Raw genomic sequence first — 23,254 nt, 5'->3', positions numbered from 1 at the left:
TTTCATGTTCATTCTTAAAAATTTGTCAAGCTGTGGCAAATTTGGTTGGCTCAGTTGGTTGAGCATCGTCCTATGCACCAAAAGGTCACTGGTTCGATTCCTCTTTAGGGTACATGCCCAGGTTTTGGGTTCGATCCCTGGTCTGGGTACTTATGGGAGGAAACTGATCGATGTTTTTTTCTCTCTCTCTCTCTCCCTTCCTCTCTCTCTCTAAAATAAATAAAAACATATTTTAAAAAGGAAATGTGTTGATATACCTCAAAAAGAGAGAAATAAGAGCCAAAATGTCATACCATAATAAAATTCTCCTTGTTGGTACATCATTGGAATTTGGACTTCACTTTCATCATCTTTAGTGAAGGAAAAGGTTCTAGTATTTTCGGGTCTAAATTGTGACTTCCAGTTACCCTTGAAATAGACAGCATTGATGAGGGCCAGATGAGTGACAGCTGCAAAATCTCTTGGGGATACCAAATCTTTCAACAGACCTATTCAGGAAAAATAAATGGATGAAAATTATATTAAATTAGAAATGAAAGGGGACCAAAGATTATCAAATTACCATCCAAAAGAGTGATTCAGAAAAACTATACCGTTACTAAATTTATAATAAACCTTAAAAATACCTTACTTTCAAAAGAAAAATGTTACACACACACACACACACACACACACACACACACACACACACAATTATAGCTTAAGGGCATCTAAAATAGCCACACCACCTAAAATAACACAAGTGTTGATACGTGTACCAACTGCAGAACTACCTGCAACAGAATCTCAGGCTTCAACCCTTCCTAGTTGCAACTGATGCATGTAACACTCAGCACAGAGTAAGCACTCAATGAATGATGCTAGGTTTATTCTTGAACATTGTACATGATTAAAATGTCATTCAATTCAACCATGCCCCCATGTACATTGGATATCTTTCTACCAAATATAACAACTGTTTTGACTAGGTAAAAACAGATAAGTGAAAGCCAGTTTAATTAGTGATGCTTTATTTTCTATCACTTATATTCCTTTCCGAATCTATTTTGAAAGACACTGGGTCATTGCTGATAAGTATTTAAAAGGAGTTTGGAGCCCTAGCCAGTTTGGCTCAATGGATAGAGCATCAGCCATTGGACTAAAGGGTCCCAGGTTCGATTCAGATCAAGGACATGTACCCAGGTGGCAGGCTTGATCCCTGGTCATGTCGGGGCACATGTGGGAGGCAAACAAAAGATGTGTCTCTCTCACATAGATATTTCTCTCTCTGTTTCACCCCCTCTCTTCCACTCTCTCTAAAAATTAATGGAAAAATATCCTCGAGTGAGGGTAAACAAACAAAAAGAGTTTGGAAACAAACAGCTTTTAATAATTCAATCTATTCCAGGTAGATTAATATTCTTGATTTATTTTTTTAATGTTAAAAAACAACAACATAAGTTTTTTTTATCTTACATTTTAATCTCATAGTTGAAAGAGTGATCTTAGTGAAGGTGATCATAGAAAAAAAGTAATATCATAGTGAAAAACACAGAACCAAATTTTGCTCTGTATTCTCTTGTTTTATTTATTATTGCACTTCTGAGCTTACGAAGGTGCTTCAGTTTTGGGGGATTGATAGGAATAAGGCATGTCATCAGGGTTTTTTGTTGCTGTTTCAACATAAAATTTAATAGATTAATATTAATTGGGGAGTTTGACAATATAAATTAATTTAATGAACAGCTGTAGTAAAACTACATTAAATTTGGTCTCATTTTTTGGATTCTAATTTCATTTTTTATGGTAAAATTAGAAAATAGAATTATAAAATATGAAACATTTGGAAAACTGAAATACACTTAGAATACATAAATTAAAAATAAAATTTTAAATTAATACATCTATTTCTAATTTCTCTTCATTTATTTGTGCTTAAAGTGGGCTGCTCTTTTTAAAAGGAATCTTATACAATATTTTGATTACCAACCAAGTCTTGTGGTTTAAAAGCCAAGAAGAAATCTTTAAACTCTGACTTTTAACTTTCTTATTTTATTTTAATCATTAGATGCCGCCACCAACTGCCATTCCAATCAGTATTTAATTTATTAAACAGCTCAAGCAAAGTTCCATACTGTAGCTAAAATTACTACACAGGAAAAAACCCATCAACTGGGGAGTGTTAATCAATCAGCATCAAAATTCTAGGCATGGCAAAAGACTAAACTTACTAGTATTTCTCAAATGTTTATTCATAAGCAATGCTTCTAAAAAGACTTTAATCTATGTAGAATAATTACTAGATACTTAACTAAATTCTATATAATATACAACATAGAAAAGGAATGAGGAGACAAATAATTTCAGGGCTAAGAGAGAGTCAAAACTAAGCTATCTGAGAAAGAAAAGAAGCAAATGACATACTATTTGTGTTATTCTCCACCCACTTATTGATGTGGTTGGCCACAGCAATATTTTGACTGAAGTCCACATGATTTACTTCCGCATTAAAATATTTTTTCATCATTTGCAAAAATTCATCATTGATGTGAAATTCATTTTGCACAAAGAGGGAACTGGCAATTTTCAGCACATACTGGCTCTTTTCAGCAGTGACCATGTTAGAAAAATCCTTCAAGAAAGAAAATTCTTCACCTGAAAAATGACATAGGGTAAGATTAATAGTGGAACAAACAGAGAATGAACGGGCAGTCAAAACACAGCCAACGGACCCAGGGGAAAAGCACTTGCTTATTCCCCACGTTGACATGGTAAGGAAGTTCAATATTTCTGTGATTTCTAGATGTTCAACTTAAACAGTTTTGAACTTTAGTGCTATCAACTGATATTATTTTTCATTTTAATCGATATCTTGGTAGACTCTATCAAGTAAAGATTTTTTTGTTTGTTTACTTTCAAAGTACTTAGGTTACTTTCATTAAATTAGTCTTATGTTTATCAGAAATAAGAATTAAGTTTACTTTTCTAGCTTAAAAATATTCCTTTAAATTTACTTTTACTAGACTTTTTTTAAAAACCTTATAACTAGACAATCCTTTATAAATTGTTTTAGTTCTTAACTTTTTAATGAGTTAATTCACATGTATATTAGAAACATTAAAATAGAAATCTTATACCATGTCAAACTGATTACAAAATACCTTTTGGCTACAAATGTTTTACTATATATCATTCTCATAATAATGAAAACATGATTTTAAGCAAAAAATTCTGATATTCTTAGAGAATCATGTTTCTTTTCTTTATAGCACTCATCACAGTTGTAACGTTTCATTTACTTATATGATAATTGATTACATACTAGTATGTCTCTCCATCTAGACTTAAAATTCTATCAGGGCAAGAACCATGCTGCTTTTATTTATCACAATAAGGTTTATTTAAATATTATTATTAATAATAATCCTATATTATAAAAGCCTAATATGCAAATTGACCAAATGGCAAAACGACCAGTCGGTGGGGGATGGGGCCAGCAAGCAGGTGGCTCCAGGCCAGCCAAGGCGGGTACCAGCAGGCAGAGGGAGGGGATGTCGATCGGGGGTGGGGGGACAGCAGCAACTAGAGGTGGCAGAGGGATGATCAGGGGATGGAGATGGCCACTTGCCAGCTGGCCCTGTCCCCTGATTGGCCCACAGGTCACCTCCTGCAGAGGGAGGCCAGACTGTGGCTTAGGCCCACTCCCCAAGGGTTCCTGGTCTGCGAGAGGGCACAGGCCGGGCTAAGAGACCTCTCCCTGAGTGCATGAATTTTCGTGCACTGGGCTTCCAGTAATATATAATTTCTTTCAATTAACTCAGCCAGAGATGGAACCCAGAATTAACTCCTTTCTTGGGTTTCCTAAAGTTTCTCCTAGCCATACCATATTGATGAGAATACTTTCTTACTGTGTGAAATACTGCTGTCTCTGGCAGAAGGCAACATAACTGAGCTGAAAGTTAAAGTTAAACCATCCTGAGAAATCAAACCTAAGCACACTTACCATTTTTCAGCCTGTCATAGCCCATTGAATGACGGATTTCTTTCAGGGTAGTCCCTTGGGACCCCAGTTCCATCATTCCCATAGCAAGGGTGACGCTCAATGGGGAGAAAAGGATATTTCCATCTTCCCCAGTGGCTCGAAGGTTATTATACACATTCACCGAGAACTCAGCAATGGTTTCATCAGGGAAAGTGGTCCCTACGGCCAAACTTTGCAGAAGCAGCAAAGAGATGAGCCCAAGGACAGCCATGTTGGAAGAGTTTCAATCCTGGAGAACAGTAATTTACATATTAATTATCTCAGGAAAATAAAGAAAGAGAACTATATATATAGGAATTCATTTTCAGTAAAGTTGTAAAGCAAACCAAACATTTTAAAACATACACAGTATTAATATCTCTATAACAAAAGCCCCATGAAAGGATATGTTGGAAAGACCACCTCCCTTTTGTTTTGCTTAATCCCTTCACCTTTTATATCCAGCCCCACAACCTCCCCTTTCCTCTGACAGCTGTCAGTCTGTTCTCTACAAGGAAGGTCCTGATTTCAAAAAGTCAATTAATAGTCAGTTGAATAAATAACATTGCTAAGTTCTGCGGATACTCTCAGAAACAAGATGGCCCTGGCCCCCACCTTCATGGGTTAAGGTTATGTACAGATACATACCAGGTATACAACAAGTAATGACAGGTTGTGTTTGTTGGAGGTAATCAATTCGTTTTTCATAGCCTCAACATACATATTTTGGTCATAATTTTGAGACAGTTTACTCTAACTTACACCACACAACATAGATCCAGGACAACTATAATGAAAACCGAAAGATATTCACAGGGTTTAAGATGAACTTGTGAAGCTAGGCATTTGGAAATGCCGCTTGACTCATTCACTACAAGTTTTAAAGGTAACGCGCCATGCAGCTGGGTTACCGAGGAGTGGGAAGAGATCAGACACACACCTGCCTCGGGCCCGTTCATTCGGCCCAGCTGCGGAACCCACAGGAAGTGGAAAAGGAGAGAAAAGGCAGATTTAGCACATCCTTGTTTGCTTTCTCTTACACGTTAGTTCCCTATGAGGCTGCTGCTCCCAGTGACAATCTCAGAGTGGGAAGACGCTTCTAAACACTGTCCTTTTTATACTCAGGACAAAGTTACCACGTCAGCTTCTACCAACAAACCAGTGGTTCTACTTAAACGAATGTTTCTAAATATCAAGCTCATCTGGTTCTTTTCGTTGTTGTTTGTTTTGTTTTGTTTTGTTATTCCTCACCTGAGGATATTTTTCTATCTTTCTTTTTCTTTTCTTTTTTTTTTAAGAGAGAGTGGAAGGGATGGGGAGAGACAGAGAGAAACATGGATGTGAAAAAGACACATCAAATGGTTGCCTCCTGCACATACCCCAACCAGGGCCGGGGAACCTGCAACCAAGGTATGTGCCCTTGACTGGAATTGAACCCGGGACCCTTCAGTCCACGGGCTGATGCTCTATCCACTGAACCAAACAGGCTAGGGTGCTCATCTGGTTCTTGAACCAATTCCTCTTGGGAAGAGAAATCAGTGTCAATGCCCAATCTCTGAATAATATTTTTGCCTCTCAGCACATCAGTGTTCCAAAAGCACTGACCCCCACAAACAGCCAGACTGGCACACACCGAGGATGTGATCCCCTTGTATCCTCACAGGTTGTTCCCCTAGGTATCTGAAAGTTAAACTGCTTATTTAAACAACTAAGCAGCTTACTTGTTATGCTATATAATAAAAGGGTAATATGCAAATTGACTGAACGGCAGAATGACTGGTCACTAAGATGCACACTGACCACCAGGGGGCAGACACTCAATGCAGGAGCTGCCCTAGCCCACAGGCCCTGATCACCCGATCAGAGCCTGCTGGCCAACCTCTCGGTCCCTTCCCCTGGCCGGCAGGCTCCGATCACCCGATGGGGAACGGGGAACAAGTGGTAGGTGGCAGCGGACGTGTGCGGTGCCAGCCCAAGGCCCCCGCCTCCCTGGCTGCCCCACACACAGAGGGTGACCAGCGTCGGGGGACAGGGCCGACGAGCAGGTGTGAATGGCCAACCCCTCCGTCCCTCCCCCAGGCCAGCAGGCTCTCATTGCCCGATGGTGAATGTGGAACAGGGGGGTGGCTGGTGGCAGGGGGTGGGGCTGGCTGCCGGCAGCCGGCAGCGGGGGAAGATGGTCCTGATCGCAGGCCAGGCCTAGGAACCATACCCATGCACGAATTTCATGCGCTGAGCCTCAAGTCTATATATATATATATATATACATATATATATATATATATATATATATATATATATATTTATATATATAAAAGCCTAAGTGACTGAATGACAAACGACCAAATAACCAAATGACCAGTTGCTATGACACGCACTGACCACCAGGGGACAGACGCTCAAAACAGAAGCTGCCCCCTGGTGGTCAGTGCACTCCCATAGCCAACCTCCCGTACCCTTCCCCCTGGTGGCCGGCCCCATCAGCCCCGATCACCAGCGAGGCTGAGGGACTCCACCCATTCACAAATTCGTGCACTGGGCCTCTAGTGTGCATATATATGTGTGTATATATGTATATATATATAATTTTTAAACCAACATTAAAACAACATCTAAAGTGATGTTGAGTAAACACATTTGAAAAATTGTTTTTCAATTAGTATGAAACTTTAATTGTCCCCATTACTCAGTTAAGAGAGTGCACATACATTTAATTAAGAGCAGTGTGTTTCCAACAGATTTTTGAGTCAGAGCTTTCTAATCAGTCCTGTAATATTTTAAATTTCAATGTTAGAGAACTGCCTGGTTAATCTGTAAGTACTTCACATTTTATGGTTTAGTTTTAGATGTCAGTTCTCTTTGACTGAGAGGTTTCAAGTTTCTGCTCTCCCAACCCCATTTTAAAAAATACATATTTTATTGATTTCAGAGAGGAAGGGAGAGGGAGAGAGAGATAGAAACATCAATGATGAGAAAGAATCATTGATTGGCTACCTCCTGCACACCTCATACCAGGGACTGAGCCTGAAACCCAGGCATGTGCCCTGACTGGGAATTGAACTGTGACCTACTGGTTCATAGGTCAATGTTCAATCGCTGAAGCATGCTGGCCGGGCTTGGAAGTGTTCTCTTACTGCCAGAAAGATACCCAAATCACTAATGCAGTGGTTCTCAACCTTTCTAATGCCGCGACCCTTTAATACAGTTCCTCATGTTGTGGTGACCTCCAGCCATAAAATTATTTTCGTTGCTACGTCATAACTGTAATTTTGCTACTGTTAATGAACTGTAATGTAAATATCTGTGTTTTCCGATGGTCTTAGGCTCTACTGCAGCGGTTCTCAACCTGTGGGTCGCGACCCACAGGTTGAGAACCGCTAGCAGGGTCACCTAAGACCATTGGAAAACACAGATATTTACATTACAATTCATTAACAGTAGCAAAATTACAGTTATGAAGTAGTAACGAAAATAATTTTATGGTTGAGGGTCACCACAACATGAGGAACTGTATTAAAGGGTCGCGGCATTAGAAAGGTTGAGAACCACTGCACTAATGCATCTTTGGGCTGCTAGAGGACTCCTGGAAAGAGCATCCATGCGTTGGTTAGAGGGCTCTTCCCAGGGCAGTGAGCAGCAGGCCACAGATTTACATGTTCTGCTAGGAAAGTAGGAACACTATGGCTGTGAATGGTAGGAGTTTGTCATGTCAGGAAACTCCTTAGTAAAGACCTAAAACACTCTGCTCTGATTATCCATAATTAAATGATCTCTCCTCCTTTTTGAAGGTAAGATTCCCAGTGTGCAAGCAAAACAATCTCTGCTATCCTGGTCCAACCTCTCTGATACCGCCTATCCCAACCCTAATCCCTAGCCCCCTCACTTCTGCTGCCTCTGATTACTCTGAGTCTTTTCTTTTCTCCCAGGGGAGAGGGAAAGATTTCCTTTCCTCCTCATACCTTCTAAGTGTAGTTGTTCTCCATGTATCTATTCCTGGCCTTCTCTCTGTAACGTTCTTCTCACTCCCACTGGTGAACTCTCAAAACAAAGATACTTATGCTATTATCCAATCATGTTATTCCCAAGCATGTAACATTCTAGCTCTGGCTTTATTTTTATCTTAATTTCTGATGTGCATTGCAAATTGCTTTTGATATATTTAGTCTTTGACTCTTGCCAGCACTTCAAATTCAAGGTGGCACAAACAGGACTCTGTCATCAATCAAACCCATTCTCTTTTTTTCTCTCTCTTAAAACATCAAAATCCTTGTCTCCTCTCCATCTCATTTCCCCTTATGTTCAATAAACTGTCAACACTTATTCCATACTGCAACCCTGTCACCTCTCCTGTCCATCATCCTGTGGCCATTCCCATGGCCATAGTGACAGTTCTTCCCTCTAATGCAGTTTCAAGGACTCCACCAATAGCTCTCAGCCATTCTCTGAATCCCAGGTTACTGTCCTCTTCAATACAACACATGCACAGTCTCCAGGTGAATTGTCTGATGTACTGTGATGAACATGGATTCCTATATTAATAAAATAGGATATTTCTCATGCCTGTAGACTAAAGCCCACAATCTTTAGTCTCGAATATAACCTACTGCACTGTGACCCTGCATGACTTTTTCCCTACAACTCTCCTTTAGGAACCCTGCAATTCTACCCAGATACCCTTTTGTGGTACGTATCCCAGAATTTCCCTCTCCTGTTGCTGGATTGCATAGTTTGTTTTCTGGAACTACTTCAACCTGGTTTCATATGTTCAAATCCTAACCACTCCTCCAGGTTCTGCTCCACTTCTATTTCCTATATGAATACCCTTCTGGTTCTTCAGTTAAAACAATTCCCCCCTCTCTGATATCTTGGCACACTGTCTCTCTACCATAGCACATAATGCTACTTTCTCTTATTACAGATAATTCCGTACATGCATCATTTCTTTTCCTAGACATTATGAAGGCACAAATGGAAATACATTCATTTTGTATATCTTAAGATAATCAGATAATCAGAATAAGCACCTAATGCATTAAACATGGTAGGCGCCAAATAAATATTTGTTGAATTAATAGAGAATGAGATATAAAGATCCACAATGCTGCATTAGAAGGAACAGCAAGAGTGGCTGTTGCTTCTAAATTCCTGAGGCTAATTTAATCTGAGCCCAAAGGTAGTACCTCATTTCCATTTTTTATTCCTTTTGATAAAGTGTTTCCTTATTGAGTCTGAGACCATCTTTCCAGCCTGACAAAGTGGCACTGTCAGTAATGCTGGCATAATTCAATGGCTGGACATGGAATGCATTAACAAACAAGTACACCACCTTGAAAAATCACAAAAGGTGCTGCCCAAATGTTACTGTATTAACATTAGTCTACAAAATGCCAGAGCTCCGCCATTTATCATAATAACACATTCTAAAATGAGTTACTTTCACTTAGAGCATTATTTTGTAGATTCATTATTTTCAAGCTTCTGTATAAAATGCCTTTGCATAAAAACAAGGATCTGCAGATCCTAGAATAGTAGATAGTGCTGTTGTGCTAGAAAAGGCAGAAATAGCTAAACTGTAAATAAACTGCCAATAATTCTTGCATTTCTCTTCTTTGTGGTAGGGTAGATTGTGTGCATTATGTGCATGCATACTGCTTTAGAAAACACTTCATTGAAACAGGTCAGGAAGTAAATCTTGTAAATGAGGTCTGAGGAGTCATAAAACGAAAAGATAGCACAATAAAAAGATGGTCTTTTTAAAACTTCCTTAGTAACCTTATTTATAGAGATGGGTTATTCATAAATGCAACTTGCTTTGTTTTGGGGAACCCAATTATTTGATATAAAAATTGTTTCAAGTTGTGAGTTGAAAAAAAAAAAAGGTTTTCTTTTGCAGGTGAGAAATATGGTTGGAGAAAGTCCTTTATCCAGCAAAACAAACAAACACACAAACTACAAACCACAGCCATAAGAAATAATTAAGGAGAGATGCCTAATGCCAAGAACAATCTCTTGAAGCCCTTTGGCCTATTAATTCTCAGAGTTTTTCATGTAAAGGACTAATAATTTTTTTAAATTGAAGGAACCAATATAGGGTTGCTAAATTTTATTTTACCAAGTAAATACATTGGGATGGAGGCAAAAAACAAAAAACAAACAAACAAAAACATAAAAGAACAAGCTCATCAGTCACAGAAAAGAATGAACATTTCACCACAAACATAAAATAGTCCTTTAAGGTGGATATATTTGAATTCATGAAGTTTCACTCCCTTCCCACCGCCACCCCCATGGTTTAGCACTTGGTGTTTGGAAACCACTGTTGTCACTTCGGTTAGCAATAGCTCACTTGGTGAAATTTGGAACAGGTTGAAGTCTCCAGGACTTTGTTTCCTGATTTACTAAGAGAAAGGGTTAACCTAGATCAGCCAAGAAGCTGGGAAATTTGTCAAAGAATTTGTCACATATGGACAAAAAAGAGTCATTACCTTCTAAAACAATCTGTATTTCAGCAATCTGTAATTTAGCACATTTCCTCAATTCTATCATGCATGGTGTTTCTTCCCACCACTAATTTTAACTTCTGTGAAATTGGAATAAATCTTACAATCAATGTCCAAAGAAATCAGCTATTCCTCAGAGAGACAAGCTGTGACACTGTTGTCATTTCCTGTGTAAGTGTCATAGCCTGGACAAATGTGTACTTTCAGCTACTTGCTTATCGTTGATTCCTCATTTGACTTATTTCCATTGGCACTGCCTTCCACTGTGGAGTTTTTGCTAAACTTGGATCTAGAATTGTCCTCAAAGGACTGTACTATAATGGCAGCACTGCAAAGAAAAAGGACCACATATGCAGAAGAGAACAGAAAGGTAGGTGTAAATTTATTGTAAGTTATGCAAGTGTTCATCACTTGAGGAATGAACCAACTGATTTTCTTGTAAAACAACGACCAAATGTTTTACAAAGTTTCCAAGAATAGAAGACACAGGCAAGTAGGTAAATTTGTGCCAGAGATAAATCTCTTGTCCTTGGGATATATACAAAATAACTTTCTGTTGGACATCAAGCAGCATAATTTTAAAGGCAGAAGATTTTGCCAAATTTCTCAAAATAAATCAGTGTTTTGAAAGCAAGAAAAGGTGAATGACCCAGGCATGCTTTGTGAAAGACTATCGCTCAGTTATGAAGCTGTCAAAAGCTTCCTGATAACTTTCGAAATTAGCTGTATAAATGTGTGGTGGGCAGGGGTGTGGGGTAGATTAGTAAATTATGAAATGGAAATGTAGAGAATACACCAAAGACATACTTTGAAATTACTTAAGATTATGTTTTTAATCACAAAGGTGCTAAAAAGTTTTGATCAGGAAATCCATTATGAAAAGTAGCATGTCATATGATAAGTGATGGCCAAAAGTGAATCAGAAGAATGTTGAGAAGGCTCAAAGTTTGGTTATTAAGGGCATAATATGTTAGGGTATGAATAAATATACTCCATTGTGCTATTTTCAAGAAGAACTGTACATTTTTTCCTTTAAATTTTTTCTTCCAGAAAAGGTGTTACTAAGTCAAGATGTGCCTTAAAATCAAGGGGTTAGAACCAAAGAAATAAAGGATACAAGGAGGTTTAATTCTATAATCTCAACATCTATAAAATTATTATATACATGATTTAATCCTTTCATCTTTTTCTCTTTCTTTGACTTCTCCTTCCAGCTATCTAGACCACTGTGACTCTTCCCATACTCTCTTACACTTTTCAATAAAATACATCTTTATAATCTTTTTCCTGTTTTATTGAATGAAGCAAAAAGCTCACCAGGTATCTCTCAAACAAGAAGGAAATGGACAGATAAATCAAAGGTACAGAACTATGAGAGAAAGTAACCTATAAATATTTAATTTACCAGAAAAAAATATGAAAGACTTAAAAATGGACCAAGATGACTGACTACCAGGTGTCTTTGATGAAAAACTATGTATTATCTAGAACACTGATGGCGAACCTATGACATGCGTGTCAGCACTGACATGCATAGCCATTTCTGATGACATGCGGCCGCATGCCAAGGATGAAACATTTGCTGCTCCTGAGGATGAAACATTTGCGACTAGAGTCTTGGAGTTAGTCTTTTCCTCAAAGTGACACACTACCCGAGTTATGCTCAGTTTTTTGGCGAAGTTTGACACACCAAGCTCAAAAGGTTGCCCATCACTGATCTAGAACATACCATTCCAGGCTATCAGACCCTATGGGTTTGGGACCTTTCATTATCTTTGAACAATATTACAAATCTCTAAGTCTCAGATAATTGGTAGTGATTCTTGTCCATAAAACTAAATTGTACATGTATGGTTAAATGCAATTGATTATTGTCCTGTGGATAATGACCAGTTTTGCATCTTTTAAGCAAGTGTATTCAGTATTCCTGATGGATTTATATTTCAACTGTTGTGGGTTTTTTTAATTTTCTCATGAATTGGTTATAACATCTTATTGGTTGTCCAATTAATGAACTAAATAAAATCTTTTTATTTTTATAATTTTATTTTTGTATGAGAATCAAGATTATAAACCTTTTAAAAATAATTATCCTTTAAATTTTTAAAGTTAAAATTTTTCTTTCAAGAAATACTTATTTTCATGGGAAACTCAAGTAATCAGAATAGGAAAGAACTAGAATATTAGTCTTTTCTAAATCACTGAATATTCCTTAACTAGAAGCCCGGTGTAAGAAATTCGTGCACATGTAGGTTTCCTAGGCCTGGCCAGCGATCAGGGCCGATTGGGGCCTTCTGGCTGCTGGCCCAGGCCTTCCTTCGTCCCATGCCACTCCCTGGTGATCAGCACACATCATAGTGAGTGATCGAACTCACGGTCTCCTGGTCGAACTCCCGCAGGGACACTTTGCATATCAGCCTTTTATATAGAGAGGCCCAGTGCACAAAATTTGTGCATGGGGTGGGGGGTGGGGGTGTGTCTCTCAGCCCAGCCTGCACCCTCTCCAATCTAGGACACCTAAATGGGCAGTCGGACATCCCTCTCAAAATCTAGGACTACTGTCTCCCAACCACTCACCTGCCTGCCTGCCTGATTGCCCCTAACCGCTTCAACCTGCCAGCCTGATCACCCCTTAACCACTCCCCTGCCAGCCTGATCGACACCTAACTGCTCCCCTGCTGGCCCGATTGACCCTAACTGCCCTCCCCTGCTGGCCTGGTTGCCCCTAATTGCTCTCCCCTGCAGGCCTGGTTGCCTCTAACTGCCCTCCCCTGCTGGCCCGGTCACCCCTAACTGCCCTCCCTTGCCAGCCTGGTTGCCCCTAACTGCCCTCCCCTGCTGGCCCGGTCACCCCTAACTGCCCTCCCTTGCCAGCCTGGTTGCCCCTAACTGTCCTCCCCTGCAGACCTGGTCACCCCCAACTGCCCTCTCCTGCAGATCTGGCTGCTGCCAACTGCACTCCCCTTCAGTCCTGGGTCCCCCCTAACTGCCCTCCCCTGCAGGCCTAATTGTCCCCAACTGCCCCCCTTTCAGGCCTGGTCCCTCCCAACTGTCCTCCCCTGCTGGCCTGATGGCCCACAACTGCTTCCCCCACCCCCCGTTGGCCATCTTGTGGCGGCCATCTTTGACCACATGGGGTCAGCCACTTGTGTGTTGGAGTGATGGTCAATTTGCATATAACCTCTTTATTACATAGGATTATTGGTTCAATTGGTAATGTGCCAGTGGTACTCCAAAATTATTTGGATTAGAACTCTGTGGCTTGGAATTACTGATCACAGAGCAGCTAGCACTGAGCTAGCTGTCTATAGTTCTTGGGTATTTTGCAAGCCTCCAAGAGGAAGTTTAGGATTGGAAGAGTCTATGGTGGCCTGCTCATTTAGGAACTAACCAGTCCTGGAAATGTTGAAAAACAACAGAGGGAAGATGTGGTGCTAAAATTCCCTAGACTTTCTAAAGTGTTTTGGCATATATGAATATATTGTCTGAACTCCTCAGCCTCAAGAGGAGGTTCATTGGAATGAAGATAAATTGTGACTAAGAAGATTCTGTTTTGGGCAGTACCCAAGGCTTCCGGGTAGCTTCTGAGTTTTTACAGCAGCCCCCGTGGGACACATCTAGTAAAAAGTCAGGGTCATAGACCTTCAAGAACATTTCACAGCAAAGATAACCTCTTGGAAAATTGTTTTGACTCAATAACTAGATGCTGAAAAAATAAATCTCTGGCTACATCTTTTCCCACTATAGGCCATAAGAAAATTCTAAAATTAAAAGCCAAAATTCTTGATTACCCTGTGTCCTTCAAAAATATTAGAAGAATGTGGCCCAACAGAACTTTCTGTGATGATATAAATATTACATATGTATACTTGCCACTGGTGGCTATGGAGCACTTGTAATGTGGCTTAGTGCAAGTGAGAAACAAGAATTTTAATTTTACTTAATTTTACTTAATGTAAATAGCCACCTATGGCTAGTGGTTGTCACGTTTGACAGTGTAGGGCTGGAAGAAGGCTAAACAGATCTACTCTTCCTAACACTGATTCTTGACCAAAAAGCCCATAATGCAAGTGTTTAAAACAGAAAGTGAAACATTAGTAGCATGAACTCCACCAAAGATGTCTCCTTACCTAAGATGTTTTATTCAGAATCATACTCCCTTTCTTCAGGAGATCTCAATTGATAAAGAGGCTCTATTTGGAATCGGAGGGCTTTTGGTTAAAGCTGGTGACTACTGGGGAAAATAAAAATGCCAACCAGAAGCAGTGAGCTGGTAGGTCCCCATCCCTCCTGCAAATGTGATTTGAACTTTCCATAAAATGGTAATGAATAATTCTGTTTGGCACAATCCTGGAGCTTTTGTGCTTGCCAATGAATGATTGCCTTTGGAATACTGTCAGGAGAGCTAAACAAGTGACACACAAGCCCCACGGCAAAATTCAATGAGTAGTTTCAGAGAGACCTGTTAAAAAGTCATCATCAATCAAGGTCATGTGTGGCCCAAGGCCATTTTGGAAGTAAGCCAGGCATTAATGGTTTTAGCTTACCCATTAATGTTGTAAGAAATCTATACTAATAGCTCTCTTCCCCAGCCTGTGTGCTTAGCTGTTTACAAGACTGTAGCATGTTCCTACCCAGACCCTCATTTTAGAGGTGAGGAAACAGTCATTTGTATTGAACAACTTCTTATATACAAAGGATGTTTAATGAGCTACTATATATGCTAAAAGTGATAAAACTCAAAGATGAATGCAATGCCTAGAATTTCATTCATTCATTCATTCATTCATTCAATAAAGACTTGTCCTTACCAACTACATATCAGCCCTGTGCTAGGTGCTAGGGTCCAGAGAGAACAGGATGGCACAAGATATATGCCTTTCTGGTATTTCCCTTTATGAGTTCGGTGTACATTGTCTAAAGAGATATCTGACTTTTTATTCAGAGCTTTTAAAAAGCACTGGATTTTCTAATCTTGTAATATTGAAATGGCACCTTTATAATAAAGTTTTAAAAAGTTGGATGGGTCCCAGAAAATCTAAAAATACCCAGATGTAAAGGCAGTTTCTCCATTATTTTGCTAATGGGGGGAGTAGCAGCCTGATTCACCCTCCCACCATTCACTAAAGCTTGAGTATATCCTGAAGGGCTGGGAAATGAGGTAAAATATTCAGAGAGGTTATTCAGTGTACAAAACTAAAGAAAAAAATTTCTCACAGAAAGATGTTCAGAGTATTCAACGCCAGCTTTGCATAGTGATAACTGTATAGTGAGAACACTTTGCATAGTGAGAACACTGTTGTAATGTGATGGTATCTAATAGAGGAGAGTAGTAGTCAGGGCTGTTGGCCAAAGTGTATGTGTCCCAGCTACTCAGTACTTATTTGTATTTGTATCAATTATTATATTTATTTATATTAAATTACATTTGGGTTATATTTACCGTGTTTCTGTCTTGTCTTCCTTTAATTTTTGGATTCTATATCTCCCCACTATAATGCAGCCCTCACAGCTGCAAGATAAATCAAGGTCTAATCTTGTGAATTACCATTTTTGTAAGTCACAATGGTCAATTATGGGCAAATTTCTATGCTTCAACCTACTGCTTACTGAGCATTCACTGTGTGCCAGGCTGAAGAATAGAACTCTCATATACTGTTTTTGCCAACTTATATATTATACAGTTGTTTCAAGGCTTTCAAAAGTCACAATATCTCATATTTTAACAACACATACTAATTTAGAAATTTGGAAAACATGATGTGATTATGATTTCCTCAGAATTATTTTCACCTTGTTTAGAAATGCTAGAAACTGACAGAAGAAACTCTCTAAGTGATAAAAACAACTACCTAAATCAGGTGGCTCTTTCTTTAAAAGAAAAACACACACACACACAAAATACCCATGGCTCACCCTAACTGTCCCCTGGGGAAACGGAGTTACAGACATTACTTTTTTACATGGTTCTTTGCAGGATTGTAGACCACAGGGAAAGTGAAAGTGAGAACGTGTCAAAAATAATTTTACTACTTTGTTTTTTAATGTTCCTATAAACTTAAAACACAAATTTTCCCTGATAGTGACGAATTAATGCTATCCTAAAAATACCCACCTGTTAACTCTATTTATAAACCTGCCACACCCACTGTAATTGGAGATTTCTAAAAGAAGCTCTGGTTTCTTCTTCCTGTTCATCCCTGTGAATGACTGAAAAAGGTCATCTGTGATTTTTATTGCAGAGTGTGGGCAATCAAGAAAAACATAAATAGATAAAAAGACTCTGTGAAAATATTCTGGTTACATTTCTCTGTAATGTTCAGAACCACATGTACGATATAGTAACACCTTTAGGAAGTGTGTAGAAAGATAAATCAAGGAAATAAACCAATTTTAATGTTGGTTAGGAAAAAATGGGGAGGGGATAGTATACCTCTCTCCGAAAGGCAAAGTTAAACCACTTCAAATAGTAATCAATGACTCTTAGTTTCATAGATCTGGAGAGAAATGGATTTAATTATTTTCTTCTGAATCTCTTCCAAGTTTAACAGTCCTCAATGACAGGAAATTGTCCCTTATTGTCCTTTATTAATCTCCTTATAGCAGCTTAAGGCTTTTCCATCACTGGACAGGTAAAACAGGAGGGATATTTTATGGATTTCATATTGTGAGCACCAGCATTCACGGCCCAGCACACCATTATTGAATGCTACTAAATTGTTATCTCAACTTGTTTTAAAAAATGCAGATAATTGGCTTTGCAGAGACTGACTGAACAATGGGCATCAGGTTGGCATAAGCCTCACAGATTTTATGCTGTACTAGATCTACAGATCTGTATTTTAAATACACAGTTTTATAGACTCAATAAGAAAAACAGCCCAGCCAGTGTGGCTCAGTGGCTGAGTGTTGACTTATTAACAAGGAGGTCATGGTTCGATTCCCGGTCAGGGCATATGCCCAGGTTTGCAGGCTCAATCCCCAGTGTGGGGCATGCAGGAGGCAGCTGACTAATGATTCCCTCTCATCATTCATGCTTCTATCTCTCTCTTTACTCTCTGAAATCAATAAAATGTATTTAAAAAAAAAAAAAACAATGAGAGTCAAAGCTCAACTAGAGACAAGTGCAAGAGAGGCAGCCCGAGTAGGATGGGATACCCATCATTCACTCTCACTTCTAGTGTTGCTTAGGAGTCTACATGTGAGTGGCTGGAGCTTGAAGCAGGGAATTGTTAAATCAATTCAAGAATGTGATAGGAACATCTACCTTTCAAAATAAAAAAAATAAAGTTTTCCTATAAAATATATTTACTTTGACTTCAATTTTTACTCCAGAGACCAATTCTAGAGCAGAAATAATACACTGGACCAGGCATCTAGACATAATACAAATTAGCTGATCTTCATAAGAAGCCAGAAGGTAAGTGAAGGTAACCCCACTTTAAACAGGTAGCGTAAGTTTACTAAGGAATAAAAAGGGGATCTGAACTTTTGTCTGAAGGCTTCAAATCCCTTGTTATGTTTACTCTAACATGCTGTCCCTGTTGGGCAGGAATTCCCTCTACTAGACGGTGTGTGTGTGTGTGTGTGTGTGTGTGTGTGTGTGTGTGTGTGTGTGTCAGAGAAAGAGAGAGAGAGAGAGAGAGAGAGAGAGAGAGAGAGAGAGAGAGACAGAGCTGTCTATCTCAGTTTTAGGTGGCTTCCTTACTGTTTAATGTTTAGATGACATCTAACTCCCTTTAACGTATTGACTCTATTTAAGACAAACAATGCTACAATAATCTTTAAATATAAAGTATATTAAATGGGATCTTAACCTGCTATATAATTCATAACAATACAAACTTCTTTAGTTAAAAATGTTAAATAGGTAAAACATTCACGGAGTACAACATTCAAAAGGTATGAAAAGGCATGTAGATTATCTTTCCCACACTCTCTCATCCCCTAGTCAGCCAATTTCTCTTTGGTATCTTCCAGAGATGTGTATGTATCTACCATTTATGTACTTCCCCTTTTCTTACAGAAATAATAACATCATATACATTCTATACATACTCATTTGCAACATCATTCATTTAGCAACATATATTAGAAACTATTTCCTAACATTACATAAGGAGCTTCCTCATTTTTTAAAAATTAGCTTTACAGCATTTCACTGTATGGGAATGCCATAATTTACCTAGTTAGTCTCCTACCATGGGGAATTTAGATTATTGCAATCTTTTGCTATTTCAAATAATGATGCCATGAGTAACTTCAGAAATGCATCATTTCACAGGTGTGCGATTATCTCTGCAGGATAAATTCCTAGAAATTAAATTGCTAGGCCAAAAGACACAAGTACTTGTAATTTTGAGAAACACTGCCAAACTGTCCTCCATAGAGGTTATATCATTAAAGCCCCTAGGTATTTGAAAGATATACACAAGTAAAATTGAAATGCTGCTGAGAAATATATACACAAAGAGACTAGAACAGTTCTTCTCCTATGTAGCATTTTTCCTAAAATAAGGGCAGATAAACATGTTAAACAACACCATGGGAGTACAATCAGCACAGTCCAGATGGTGGGAAACTCCACAAGACAACCGATTCAGTTTCAACAAATAAAATGGAGAAATAAAAGGCAATGAGAGTCAGGAAGGCAGGGAGACAGATGGCTTCAAAGAGACGAGAGACATATCAACAAATTGAAATGCCTGTATTTTATTTGGACACTGGTTGAAACAAACAAACTGTATAAACCATTTATGTTATTATAAGACAATTGGAGGAGAAGAGTAGAATAAGTGGAAACTGGTACCTTATTCTTAAATAGGAATATTCAATATCATAAAGATACCAGTTCTCCCTATATTATTCTATACATTTAATGCAATTTCAATAAAGATAGCAACTTTAAAATATATATACAAGCTCTTTTAAAATTTATGTAGAAAAAATAAGAAGCAGGAATAGCAAGGAGAATTCTGGGGGTCGGGGCTAGTAATGAGGTACTAAAGTACATTAAAAACCTATAATAATTGGAATAGGAAGGTGAAAAATATAATTTGATACATAATAAAATTTGGCATGTAAAATCAATAGGGTAAGAGACATTATTCAGTGCCTATAATGAGGATAATTACTTTGTGCTTTAAAACAAAATGAATTCCAGGTGGATCAAACTATAAACCTAAAAATGAAATTTTAAAATTCCAGTGAGAAATCATGAGAATTTAAAAACATATATTCATAGGTGTATGTGTGTGTGTTTCATATATACAAATTATGTGTGTGTATATATGCATATGTAATATACATATATTGCATATATATATATGCATTATTTATATAATTTTACATGTGTATTATATACATACATATATAGTGTTGAAACAGAGAAGGCTTAAGTGTGACAAAGACAAAGAAACCATTAAAGAAAAGATTAATAAATATGCAAAATTAAAAAAATCTTTACAGCAATAGTCACATGAGCAAAGTCAAAAGGAAGTGAAAAACTGAAAAATCTTCAATTACAGACTAGAGGATAATTTTCCTTACTCTATATGGAATCTCTATAAATAAATAAAACCAACAGAAACATTATAGAATATTAGCAAAGGTTATGAATAGATAATTCAGCACAAAGATTTTAAATAGCTATTAAACACATAAAACTGGTAATTATAAATTACAGTAAAATTACACCAAGGTCTGATTAGTCACTCATCAGATTGATAAAAGTAATATTAAGTCCTAAACTGAATCAGTATTAGAGAATGACCTCCAGGCCATTTGACTTGTAGGAAAAAATGGATGGGGGCAAAAAAGCTGTAACCTCTTAGAAATTATAGAATACTAGAGGCCCAGTGCATGAAATTTGTGCACTGGTAGGGTCCCTAAAGCTGCCGGCTGCGGCCTCCCTCCCTTCCCCTGGCGAACCCCCTGGTCGAACTCCCAGATGAACTCCCAGTTGAGGGGACAATTTGCATACTATGCTTTTATTATATCGGATGCCTGTAATCTCTAGGATTGGTGCTATGTTCTATCTCACTTATGGAAAGGTCACAATATTAGATGACTTCTTTTATGCAGAATGCATCTGAAAAACTAAAATACGCAAAATCTTTAAGGTTTTTAAAATCAAAATTTAAAATCCATAAAGATACACGTTTTGTATTGAAACTTGTGTACTTAACCCAGAGGGGAATGCCATGGTCCTTACTCCAGACTGTTCATTTTATTCCATATACAATCCTAACAGACATGCTTGCTTTGTTTTGTTTTCCCATTTTTAGCAATTAAAGGGGAAAATTGAGAAAGGGGCTCATGGAGACAGGCACACTGACTTAAGGAAGAAGTCACAAAAGATGTTTGTCTTATAGCAGATGAAAACTATGCACATCTGACATAAGGCCTTAAAGTCTAATTTTCTGTGAGGATCATTGTAACAGTACCTAGTGTTGGATATTAAGGATGATGCCCTTGAAATATCTCAAAAATACTAACTTGCTCTTGTAGATTCTGGAGGGATATGTGTGAAACTACCATAAGCCATCTGAAACAAAATACTAAAATATTTACCAGGATACATTGCAGATGTCTAGGAAACGCTAACACAGAAAAACAAATGCCTCCTTGGAGGCAGCTAACTATATTAATGCAGTTTTAATTGAATTTATTGGGGTGACATTGGTTAATAAAATTATATAAGTTTCAGGTGTATAATTCCATAATACACCATCTGTATATTGTATTGTGTGTTTACCACCCCATGTCAAGTCTCCTTCCATCACCATTTATCCCCCCTTTACCCTCTACTACCTCTGCCCACCCTCCTCTTCACCTCTAGTGATCACCATACTGTTGTCTGTGCCTATGAACTTATTTTAAATTTTTTTAAATTTTATACTTAATCCCATCACCTTTGTCATACAAGCCCACAACCCCCCTCCCCTCTGATAGCTTCTGCTCACTGTAACTATGAGTCTGTTTTTATTGTGTTTATTTTATTTTGTTCACTAGATTCCACACATGAGTGAAATCATATGGTACTTGTCTCTGACTGGCTTATTTCATTCAGCATAATAATTCTCCAGGTTCATCCATATTGTCACAAATGGTAAGATTACTGTAGTTAAAAGGCAAATAATAAATTGTCTTTGGTGTGCTTTTGTTTTGAACATGCAAGCCAAATTTTCCAACCTTCAATAAGTCTGAATTGGGTAATATATAACTTACCTTATGACTACTGATTAAAAAATAGTTTTGTGGGTTTATGACCTTATCACAAAACATGGCCACATATCATATTTCAACATCACTTGCTTTGGCATAATGATGTCAATGGGGTGAAATTATGTTCATCCTTGAATCTGCATGGCTTCATGATGGCAATGGTCAGCCCCATCTGCTGATGGCCCTTCTCAGTGTCTGTAGCAGGAAGGTTCTCTGTGGTCAATTTTCTTTTTGGTTGTAGTTCTCTCCACTGTTCCTCAGTTTTTAGCCATGAAAATGGATGGCGTTTTAAAAGGCATCAAGTGTTTTTTTTTTGCAGTCAAGCTGCTAGGCAACAGAAAGTGTCCTCAGGGGGGTGAGTTATTTTAAGATGGAGAATCCCGGATGATTAGCTAGTGTGTGTATAGCCTCTAAGGATCATTAATATCATTAACGTGAGGCAAAAGTCCTAGACTAAATGGCTTCTGGGAGGGCATAATTTATTTCAGAATGACATGGCTTTAACATGTTTTTATAACCTATTATTAAAAAGGCAGACAATGGGCCTGGGGACTTCTGCATCAGAATTTCCTGGGAGGCGGGGAAAATGCAGGTTGGGGAGTCACATTACCAACCTCTTGAATCGGCAATTCTAGACATGGGCCCCAGTTGCCCGTCTTAAGAGATATTTCAGGTGATTGTTAGGTGCAATCAAGTGTGAACACCAAGTGGACGGGCTACTAATTAGGATACGCCTGTCAGTAAAACTGAGGTGAAAACAGGCAGTTATAGTTTGAGGCGAATGGGGACGTAGAACTAATTACAAACAAGGCACTTGTCAAGTCAGCTCATTTATTCCTTTACAATCGAGTGGCTGTGAGGTTTACATCCATTTCTAGGATTATTGTTTATTATCTACTTCCTCCCTAGACTGCCAGCCCCATGAGGGCAGGAACCACATCTGTCCTGCTCTGGGCTCTGGGCCTCTCCTGTTGCTTGGCCTAAGACTGCTCTTAATGTCTGCGGAGGGAACGATTTAGGTATGTTATCTGCACTTACAGATGAGCAAACTGACCCTCGGAGAGGGTAGAGAGCCTCCGACCACTCAGCTTATAGTGAGTGAGCAGAGAGTCGGACAGGGCTGGATCCAAAGCCCAGACCCCTACCCCCCAACACCCTTTCCTTGTCATGGGCCATTTCACTTGTTTGCAGAGAAGACCTATCTCGTATTGCCTATTAAACACTCAAATCCTCAAAACCCCTGTAGTGGAATTTGTTTAGAAAATGAAACAAGTAATATGATATTTTAGAATGTGATAAAGCCCTAGCCGGTTTTGCTCAGTGGATAGAACATCGGTCTGCAGACCAAAGGGTCTTGGGTTCCATTCTGGTCAGGGGCACATACCTTGGTTGCAGGTTCCCCGGCCCTGGTCAGGGTGCATGCAGGAGGCAACCAATTGATGTGTCTCTCTCACATCGATGTTGCTCTCTGTCTCTCCCTCTCTCTTCCACTCTCTCTAAAAATCAATGAAAAAATATCCTTCGGTGA

The 23,254-nt window shown here is 38.6% G+C and overlaps 1 protein-coding gene across 3 annotated transcripts in view; it reads right to left on the bottom strand.

Annotated features, from left to right (window-relative positions):
- SERPINI1 (serpin family I member 1) overlaps nt 1-23,254 on the bottom strand; it is a 77,668-nt gene that overhangs the window by 25,638 nt on the left and 28,776 nt on the right. For all 3 annotated transcript variants that reach the window (XM_008142262.3, XM_054713705.1, XM_054713704.1), the window contains exons 2-4: nt 3,983-4,250; nt 2,404-2,634; nt 294-488 (exon numbers count right to left, since the gene is read on the bottom strand). In XM_008142262.3, the coding sequence (XP_008140484.2) occupies nt 294-488; nt 2,404-2,634; nt 3,983-4,232 (676 nt within the window). In that variant the 5' untranslated portion in view covers nt 4,233-4,250. The remainder of the gene's footprint in view (nt 1-293; nt 489-2,403; nt 2,635-3,982; nt 4,251-23,254) is intronic.

This window comes from Eptesicus fuscus, chromosome 3 (assembly GCF_027574615.1).
Source record: "Eptesicus fuscus isolate TK198812 chromosome 3, DD_ASM_mEF_20220401, whole genome shotgun sequence".
NCBI classification, from domain to species: domain Eukaryota; kingdom Metazoa; phylum Chordata; class Mammalia; order Chiroptera; family Vespertilionidae; genus Eptesicus; species Eptesicus fuscus.
This window is presented reverse-complemented; position numbering and strand designations above follow the sequence as displayed.